General features: G+C 34.0%; 1 protein-coding gene across 1 annotated transcript; it reads right to left on the bottom strand.

Moving 5' to 3' along the window:
* Positions 1 to 2751: 2751 nt before the first annotated feature.
* On the bottom strand, positions 2752 to 6621 carry LOC149181148 (uncharacterized). Its single transcript, XM_089416468.1, has 2 exons — positions 3767 to 6621; positions 2752 to 3590 (listed from the first exon to the last, which is right to left on the bottom strand). The coding sequence occupies exons 1-2, from the start codon at positions 6354 to 6356 to the stop codon at positions 3217 to 3219; spliced, it is 2964 nt and encodes a 987-aa protein (XP_089272594.1). The 5' UTR covers positions 6357 to 6621; the 3' UTR covers positions 2752 to 3216.
* Between the last annotated feature and the right edge of the window lie 4370 nt (positions 6622 to 10991).

Here is a 10991-nt window from a genome sequence, read left to right as displayed (position 1 = left end):
GCATTTGATGGTAGAGATAGAACCGACGGTTAGATGGATTCGCAGATGGAGTTCTCCCTAGTTGAGAGGGAGTGTTAACATTGGAAACTAGGGCCAAACTCCATGTGGATTATCTTATTTATGGCAGCTGATATTTTTCTTGGATTCCTCTCATTGAGAGGTGTAGGATTGATCTAACGATCATCCAATTCCGACAAGTATTTATGGAGATATGAATTTGTTTGTATTTACTTGACAAATTATCAAGGTTGGCTAGCAGCCAAATTTGTGGCACACATCCTCAACGTTTCATATAAATACAAGTGAGGTTGAGGCATTATTCACCCATCTCATCTATCACATTCTTCTCTCCTTAGTTGATTGGGTTCACACACAAGGAGTAGCACACATATGGGAAAGAGGAGGATGCAAAAGGACGAAGTAAGAGGATGTAGAACGACGCAGATTTGAGGACACAAAACTGTTTGAATGTGTTGACTAGCGCTGCAGAAGTATCTTTGACCAGCGTTGACTAGTGTGGGCTTTTCTTGAGTGCGGTTTTGGTGTGGTTGTCTCTCCTAGGCAGGCCGCAGACTTTGGCACGTAAATCGAGGCATTCTGACCTCTGGTTTGACCATCATTGACTGCCCTAATTTCTGGCAGTAGGTTGACTTCAGTTGACTTCATTTGACTGGGTTTTTCGGACTGTTTATGGGTTGCCTCTTCTTGTTGTTGGAGGCCAAGTTGACTGGGATATTGACCAAACTGATTGGAGGTCAATTCTATCTTGTTTGACAACCTTTGACTTTGTTGGTTATGGTTCACTGCTACTGTCATAAAATTACAGATTTGTATGTTTGTACTATTTCTCTCTACTAAACTATTGAATATTATAGAATAATTGATCAAAGGGTTTCCCCACATTGGGGTTTGTCCCTGGCTAGCCGCCACATCTGGTCTCTTGTCTTGGCTTGTTTTCTATCGATCTATTAATGTTGTATCAACATTTTACTTTATGTTAATGTGATTGCTAAACAGTGGCTAATAAGAAAAATTTGAAGTAAACTACTCTAAGCATAGAACATACCATAAATTAACAGAAAGAGAGGGAGGGAAGAAGAAATACAAAGTGAAAAAGGTGGAGCGAGAGAGAGGGAGTGACAAGGGAGAGAAGGAGAGAGAGTGAGGGAGAGAGGAGAGTAGGAAGGAAGAGAGAAGGAGAGAGAGAGGGAGAGAAAGGGAGGAGAGAAAGAGGGAAGGAGGAAGAGATTGATAGATATGGAGAGTGTGTACGTTTGGGGGGTGAGATAGACAAAGAAAGAGAGATAAAGGGAGATAAAGATATAGATGAAGGGGGGAGAGAGTGAAGAAGAGAGAGACAAAGGGAGGGAGGAAGAGGGAGATAGATAGATATGGAGGGAAAGAGATTGTGTGTGTTTGCGGGGGTGAGAGAGAGAGAGAGAGAGAGACAAAGTAGAGATGGAGGGAGATATGGATATAGATGACGGGGTGGGAAAGAGGGAAGAAGAGAAAGAGAGACAGAAAGAGAGAGAGTGAGAGATGGGGAAGAGAGGGAGGGGGAGATACATTATTATTCACTGAAATAGATGCATTGATTTTAGTGTAGATATTGATTTCTAATGCTATTTGATTGTTTGCGTTAGATACATTGATTATAATGTAAATTTTGATTTCTAATTCTATTTGATTGTTTGCATTAGTTGCATTGATTTTAGTGTAGATGTTGATTTCTGATTTGATCTAACTAGATGCACGATGTACATTAATTTCAAAGTAATTAGACTAATAGTGTGCATTGATTTCAATGTAAGCATAAAAAATAATTATTAATGATGTGCATTGATTTCTATGTTACAATAATTCAACCATAAATCAAATACTCAAATTTTCATCTTAAATAAAATGTTCACTTATGTGAAATGTTTGTTTCTTAACTTTAAACTATTTGTACTTGAGTACATTTTCATTATTTTCATTTTCCATCATTCAACATTATTAGTCACTTTGCATTCAAACTTATTTGGGGTTTAACACTCCATAAGTCACAATGATTGACATTGGAGAAAACTAATATTAATATTGGAGAGCAAGAAAGACATGGTATGGTGTTTACTACAATATCTCAAGTTAAAGATTTGTATAGTGTGCAATTTCAACTGCGTTTTTCATATGATCCACGTGAAAAATTGGAAAAACTAATAGGTGTGACAATAAGAATAGTAGAAGAAATAGTTCGAGATTGATCACAATGAAGACTATTTGTAATTAACTAAATTTTTATTATTCACATTTTCTATCATTCGACACTATTACGTTGTCACTTTGCATTAAAAAAATGTATTTCATCATTTTTCATTACCTAAGTTATTAACAGTCTCTATCATCTCAACAAACTGAGAACAAATTTAAAATTAAAATGACCATATTAATCTTAAGTAGACATATTTAGCATATTCAAAATGATAAGAATAATTAAATGTTCAACCATTTTTCCATGGCTTCACACGATTGAAACCAACCTAGATTCATATTAACCTCGGATCTATTAAGCACTGAGAGGAATCAAATCCCTTGAAGTGCAAACCTTTCCTGAAGTTTTACAATAAAAAAAAGAGGTTTACACCTGAAGAGATTTTATCCATGCCGAGGCTTGATAATTTTAGGATTAAAATAGATATAGACTAGTTTCAAAATCTACATTAACATGATAGATGCAAATGAAGTTGTGCTAAGATGAATAACATCCTGGAGTCAAAGATCATAATCTAATGTATATATAATCCTTAAATTTACATTATACCACAAGCCATTTAATGTTCAGAGAAGCACTCACGGATTCCTCTTCACTCAGCCAGAGATTCGTAATATATAATGTGAATAACTGTACTCGATTGTGCAAGAAAAAATGGTCAACCACATAGAAACAAGACTAGAATGTCAGTATTAACTCTCCAATTAACTATCTTAGACTAGCACATAAAACTATATAAAAGACAAGATAGAATAGAATAGGATTATATCAGAACAAACTGTGTATTGGGAAGAAGATTGCTTCACCATATCACTGAGTTTTTGAAAGAAATGCCCAACTACACATGAAGGAGTTATATTTGTGAGGTTGAGAACTCGGGTTCCATTTCCTACCTACGGGTAATTAACCAGTGAGACAACTCAGACAAAGCTCCATGGAAAAATTTATAACCATTTGTTGAGAATTTAACCTGACATATGTGTTCCATGGAGTTTTTCCTTTTCGACTGCCCCGAAATCACCGCTGCAAGGATCAGCATCCATCATCATCTGTACAACTTCTCTCATGGTTGGCCTCAGTGCTGGGAGTTTGTAAGTACAATGTACTGCTATTTTCAGGACCTTGAACATTTCTTCTTTAAACGACCTGGAAATTCTGGAGTCAAGAACTTCAAGAGCATCTTCCTGGGAACGAATCTTGTGTGAAACCCAGTATACAATATCGTTGTTCTCACCAAATCCTGGTTCAACTGGTTGCTTGCCAGTAAGCAGTTCCAACAAGACCACACCAAAACTATAGACATCACTCTTTTCTGTAACCCTCAAAGAGAACCCATATTCTGCATAGCAAAATTGGATATAATTATTGAACCATTCAAAACAGAACAGATACATAGATACAAAAATAAATGAACTGTGGAAAAGGTTAAAATCAATAACTGCAAACCCATAAAAACCTTAAAAGAGAACTGCCTTTTCTATAGCAAAGGTGCAAAATAGGGAAGAAAAGTACTACCAGGAGCAATGTAACCATAGGTGCCTGCAAAAGCTGTCGTTGAGTCCCTTCCACAATGAGCTTGAAGAAATTTGGCAATACCAAAATCAGCAATCTTTGCCTCATAACATTTATCCAGCAAAATATTGGTAGATTTTACATCTCTGTGAACAATTGCAGGTGAGCAACCATGATGAAGATATGCTAATCCATGGGCTGCTCCCAATGCAATCTTGTAACGTGTTGGCCAGTCCAAGTCCAAACCACTTCCTCCTGATGCCTTGTCTTCATTATTTTTATGCAGAGCATCAAATAAATTCCCATTTGGCATGTATTCATATACCAATAGATTTGAATTACCATTAGACAAACAACAATAAAGCTTCACAATATTTTTATGGCGAATTGTTCCCAAGATATCCACCTCTGCCTTCATCAATCTATTTAAACCGTTGTCCCTCTTCTTGTTGATGTTCACTGTCCATATTCGTTTTACTGCTACAGTTTCACTGGTTCGCAAATCCACGCGATACACCTTGCCCGATCCTCCACTCCCTATAACATTTTCTTCATCTAATAAAGCTTTGCAAATCTCTTCCTGAGAGAAACTTAGGTTATGAAAAGGTGTAAGGGTCCAAGAAGAATTGTCCCTTTTATCCATTAAATCAACTTGATTTTGGTGATATTTTCGCTGAAAAACTACTAATCCAATCACAAATACTAACAAAGCTGTGCCAATTATGAGCCCAGAGATAATTCCAATTTGCCTAGATCCTTTCCCAGAATGAGAATCAGAACAAGTCCCAACTATATTGTTATTATTAGAATTATCATTTCCAGATCTTTTAGCACAGAGCCCTGGATTCCCTGAAAAGCTTTGTCTGTTAGCCTCACTGATGAGTGAATCTGGAACGGGCCCAGTTAACTTATTGTTGGATAAGTCAAGAAAACTGAGCTTCAGTGCACCAAGACTTTCTGGAACAGAACCAGATAGTTTGTTGTTTGAAATATTTAAGGAGTTCAGATCAGCAATATATCCCAGTGACTCTGGAATTGATCCTTGCAAATTATTTTCTGCAAGATTAATAACAGCCAAAGAATCACAGGAACCAACTTCATCAGGGATGGATCCCTCCAACATATTCTTCTGCAGATTCAGATCACCCAACTGCCTCAAGCTGCCAATTTCCTTCGGTATTGGACCTGAAAAGTGATTATTGCTTGCTTCAAGTTTGACTAATAGCTTCGCCATGCCAATCTCCGGTACCAGTATCCCGGAGAATTGATTATTCTGAATACACAACTCTGTCAATTCCTTTGCATTTCCGATGTCAGAATCAATTCCCCCGACAAAATTATTGAAGCTTAGATCGATCATTTTAACATTTGGCAATCCCCAAATTCCTTTCGGCACGGCACCATTCAGACTGTTGTTTTTAACTCTAAAACGCACCAACGTTTTGCAATCTCCATAAGTTTCAGGCAGCTCTCCTGTAAAAGAGTTATAGACAACCAAAAAATATTGCAGATTTCCTCCTCTGCACATATCTCTTGGCAGCGCGCCATTAAGCTGGTTTTCAGAGACATCGAGCAAATTAAACTTGGATAGACTGCCAAGTTTCTGTGGTAGTTGACCTGTCAAATTGTTCTTATACAATGATAAACCTTCAAGATATTGTAACTCCCCAATGCTTTCAGGAATTTGGCCAGTCAGTTGGTTCGTGTGGGCCTCGAAGGAAACGAGGTTTCTCATATTACCAATTTCCTCTGGAATGTTTCCACTAAGCATGTTCTTTGATGCATCAAATAATTTCAGAAATGTGAGATTACCCAGCTCTCGAGGTATGTTTCCACTGAGATTGTTATTGTAGAGCTCCAGTTGGTAGAGGTTTTTGAGTTTGGAAATTCCACTTGGAATAGATCCATTCAGGTGATTGCTAGAAAGATCTAGAAGACCCAGATCTGTAAAGTTCAGAATAAAACTCGGAATCTGTCCCACCAGATTACAGGAAGCTAGGTAGAGATAATTGAGTTTATTCAAATTCATAAGCTCCTGAGGTATTTTTCCTGGGCGGAAGGGATTATTTGCCAGGATCAGAGTGGTCAATTCTGGTAAATTTCCTACAGAAGCAGGGAATGCACCTGTGAAGTTGTTGAATGTCAAATTTAGGATTTGCAGGGATTTCAATGGAGCGAAATCTGGCAAAGTACCAGATAGAGAATTGTTGGAAAGATCCAAGTACTCGAGTTTGCTGCAATTCATGAGGGTTTGTGGAAGATTGCCCTGAAGGTTATTTACAGCCAGTTGAAGTTTCTTCAAGTTTGTCAAACCGCATATATTAGAGGGAAAAGGACCATTCAGAGATTTAGTTTCAAGTACGATTTCAGTGACCATACCTGTAGAATTGTCGCAGGTAATTCCATCCCAACCGCAAGGCGCATCAATGGAGTCCACCCAGTTTTTCATGGAAGAATGAGGATCTTGCAAGCTAGATTTCATTAGCAGTAAATTTTGAGCCTCTTGAGGGAGAGCTTGCGCTCTGCTCATCTTCTGCGAAACCCATGAAAGCAGCACAAACAATACACTCCAAAATACAATCTTATCCTCCATCGTTTTTTCTGTATCTCACAAGCCTATATTGCAAGTTCAGGCTATTGGTTATTTTGCAAGCATAGCTATATTTATGGCCATGGTATTTTCTGGGAAAGTTACTTATAAGATATCCAGCTGCCACCATGGCGTTGCAGTACAGAAACTAACTGTAACCCGTGCAGAACTTAGTTGGAGGCAATGACAATGATTTGCAGCGATGGCTCCCCTGAGGTATGAACAACCTTACCCCGCCACAAATATCCAATCTTGACTTTGTGTGACTCCAAAATAACCTGTTATGAATTTGGGAACCCAAGGTGTGGAAAATGACTCAAAGTACTCCACCTTGCTTTGACTAAAAACAGTCTTACTTGCTTTTCGAGCAGTGACAGAGATGACCCCAGCAGCCATTAACGCCCAAACACGTACTATTAACTTTATGAAAGCGGACAAACAAGTCACGGTAAGGAGGTCTTCCATTCAAACTTCTCAACCCTGGTGAGTGCATCTACTTATATTCTCATGTTTTGATTATGATGAACGTCCTCAGATGAGATGGAGGCCAAACTCCTTTGGTGGAAGAAATTGGAATCAGATTTCATCGGACCTTACAGTCTTACCACTTCAGAAAGCCTAATTCCTTGGGATGTGGCGGAGGATAAGAAGTTACACGTGACAGGTCCTGTCTTGCAAATAGGACAAGAAAATATTCGTATTTATCGATTGATGGCTAAGTTTATTTTATTCGGTGATCGTTGGGTTGTATTTAAAAAAATATTTTGAAAAGTTATTAAATCGTTAAAAAAATTGGTTGATTTTTATTCCAACATTGTTGATAATTTTGGCTAAGCCATCACTTTCATGAAATATTTTAAGTGTCTGTTGTACTTTTATAAAGGTTGTGATATTTTTCAGTAAAATATATTTTTATAAACGGGTGGATTTTCTTTTTAGTATTTTAGTCAGCTTTATTGAAATTTATTAACAAAATTTTACTTTTTATTATATTTATCATACTTATGTTTGGGTGGTTAAAAATATTTTATAAACTAACTAACGATTAATTTTTAATTATATAAAAATAATAATAAAATTTATAATTTTTTTGGAAAGATAAATAGATAAGCTTGTGAAAATGTGAAGTTTTGTGAGTCACATTCTATATTTAAACCCTTGTTAATTTTGTGTTGAGGTGACTTGGTTCACCTAGACTTATAATGGTAGCTATAGGAATCAACTCTGTGTCATGAGAGAACTGTCTAGTTGTTGATATCTCAATTAAAATAAAATAAAATAATAATGATAATAATAAAATCTATATTTATATGAATGCGATAAATTAATCTATCATTTCTTAAGATAAGCTTTATTTAATATTTTGTTAGTAGGATGTAGTTTAAGTTATTGGGAGGAATGCCATGATCTTCCTTTTTAACTTTTTTGTCTATATTTTAGAGAATTTTTAGAGAACTAAAACACATATACTACTAAGATATTTCTTCATCGAAGTGGTGCTAGTGGTGAAGTATGGTTTGTTCTTCTATCCACCTAGATTCAATTCCAAGGAAGAAGTTTGGTCCCTTGTTATAAGGTTAGAAGATTAGAATATTAGACGTCGCCATGCAATCTAATCTAATAAAGGAAGAAATTATTTTATAGAATAAGAAGTAAAAGAACCTATCATCTTTGTCACACTTAAAATGTTGAAGATGAAAAACACTTCCTCTTAGTGTTTCTAACCCATACCCAAACGAGCTCAACCATATAAATTCAATTGTTAGTAACCTGAATAGACATGAATCCGTGACAAATATCAAAACACTTACTTCATAATACATCTCACATTTTCAAATTAAAAAAAAAAAAAATTAACTATATTTTAAATTATTATTATTATTATTAATTATAAAAAAGCAATATATGAATTAAAAATATATACATGTTTAACATTCTTAATCATGGAGATTCTAAACTTGTAAATAGGCTTTGCTACTATACCATGGGCCAATACCGTGGCTTATCAATACCACACCCCAAAAAACCATAACTCATTTCATAAAATACTTGTTTGTATGACATTTTTTCACATGTCAAAAAAACTATAACTCATTTAATTAATCAATTTAATTAAAATGGTCAAAAGGGCATAAATACTTTTAACCTAAATTTCAACCTTGATTTGTGACTACTATTGGCCTAGATTCATCTTAACTCCATATCCACCAATAGCCAAGAGGGATCAAATCTCTTGATGTGCAAACTTCTTTTATAGTGAAAAGAGATTTGATCCCTCCCGAAGCTTGGTAGATGTCGAGTTATGGATCTAGGGTGATCTTACCCTCTTTAAAGAGTATTTCCCCCTTTAAATAGGTAGATCTACAGTTATGGATCTAGGGTGGTCTTTCCCTCTTTAAAGAGTCTTTCCCCCTTTAAATAGGCTATATTGCACATGCAAAACAATGGGTGAATACGTTATTTGTATTTTAATGTATGATTATTTGTATTTTTATTATTTTATTAATTTTGTTTACATAACATAACAATGTGGCTCATATCAACCATCTACTTAATAATTACTGACAATTAAATTAAAAATGTGGAAGCTCTATTCCAAAATAGACATGCCTATTTGCATTATTAGATTTCAATTTCAGGAGATTTGTTAAATTACAAACATTCCTAAGCTTTAGACTCATCAAAGCTATAAACATCTTAAAACACTTAAATTAATGTTTTTTTAAGCATAATAATAATAATAATAATAATACTTTTTATTTTTGCTATCTAGAGGAATGGGCAATTGAGTCGGTCTCGTAGGTATGGGGTTGATTCCAATAGCTACCACACTAACCTCTGACTGAATCCGTAAGTGCCCCCAAATAGAATCAACATTGTAAATCAAGGGGGATTTTTAAGCCTCTTACATCAAACTTCACAAAGACTTCATATCATCGGAGGTGAATACATTAACTTTTTAAGATTGGATAAATCATTTTTTCTTTATCTGTTGCATTATAAAAATAATTAAAAATGCATTTTTAAAAAATATTTATATTATTTTTAAAATAATAATATAAATCAATTATATAGAGGTTAAATCACAACTATATATTAAAAATTATTGATAATTAAATTAAATTAAATGGTGGAAGTTCTATTCCAAAATAGACATGTCTATCTACATAAATAGACTTCAAAAGATTTATCAAATTACCAACTTTCCTAAATTTTTAACTCATCAAAACTATTAACATCTTAAAACGCTCATCTTAATATTTCTTAATCAAAATAATCAATTAAAAAAAAAAAAAAATTCTTTCTATCTAAAGAAATTGGCAATTGAGTTGGTCTAGTAGACATAGGGTTGATTTGTATTTCTACCACTCTAACCTCCAAGTGAACCCATACATGCCCCCACACATGGCCCACATTATAAATCAAGAGATATTTCACATAGACTTGTTATCAAAACATTGTCAATCGACATGTCCATGTATGAATGCTAAATAATACAATAACTTATTAAGATTTAGTTCTTCATTATAAAAAATAATGAAAATTCATATTTTTTTTAACATTTAAAAGAAGTTACTTTAAAATAAATTTATATTATTTTTAAAATATTAATATAAATTAATTTCAATTTAAAATATATGTTATAAACGTTTTATTTTTATTTTTATTTTATTATTCCATAAAATTTAAATTTTTAATTTTATTATCATTTTCATAAGTCTATGATAACTTTGGATTTACCAAGCTTGAAGAGGGATCAAATCTTTGAAAATGGAAACGTCTTTTGAGTACAAAACTTGAAAGAAATTTTCATATATATATATATATATATATATATATATATAGAGAGAGAGAGAGAGAGAGAGAGAGAGAGAGTATGCTTATTAATTATATATTCTCAAATATCACAATTATGATAATGAGTCATTTTACTTAAATTAATTTTAATGTAATATGCATATTATGATTTTTTATCAAAAAATTATGGATTGTACTTCTACATATATGAATCCTCTTGCCACTTAATAGATTTGAGGTTAACATGGATCTATGTTGGTTACACACACTTTGAATCAGAAAACACCTATCAATAAAATATGAATTTTCTCTCTCTATATATGTTAGGGAAATATTTTACTTAATATGTATGATGGGATAATAAATTATACCTCTTTTTTCTTTTGAAATAAATGAGTATTATTTTCATTATATAAAAAAGTTGGTTTCTGAGCCAATTCCCTTACAAATAAAATCAAATCTCGAATTCACTAATTACATCAAGCTCCAAGTCAACAATTGGTTCAAAATTCCACAAAATTGAGATCTTAAAGTTATGACTACACTTCCTTGTTTTTCTAAATAAATGTCGGCTAAAGTCACGACAAAATACTCCTAACAACAAAAGAAATTTACAAAACGTATTAAAACTTCAAATTGAGAAAGAGTATGCAAAAAATCCAAATTATCCCATTGTTCATGTGGCAGAGCGGTTTTGGTTATTTTGTTTACCTCCACCACCCTTGACACTTCCTTGATCCTTGTTCATTATAGATTGAAATACATCTGAGATTTGTGGTTGACTGCTTAGCCTTTTGTTTAACTCTGCCTCTTCTTCCCGATCTTACTTTTTAGAAGGTC

Source organism: Pinus tabuliformis, chromosome 3_2 (genome assembly GCF_031772625.1).
Source record: "Pinus tabuliformis cultivar Carrire ecotype Pingquan chromosome 3_2, CPIR1, whole genome shotgun sequence".
NCBI classification, from domain to species: domain Eukaryota; kingdom Viridiplantae; phylum Streptophyta; class Pinopsida; order Pinales; family Pinaceae; genus Pinus; species Pinus tabuliformis.
Note: the sequence above shows the minus strand (reverse complement) of the source record. Positions and strands in the feature narration are given on the sequence as shown.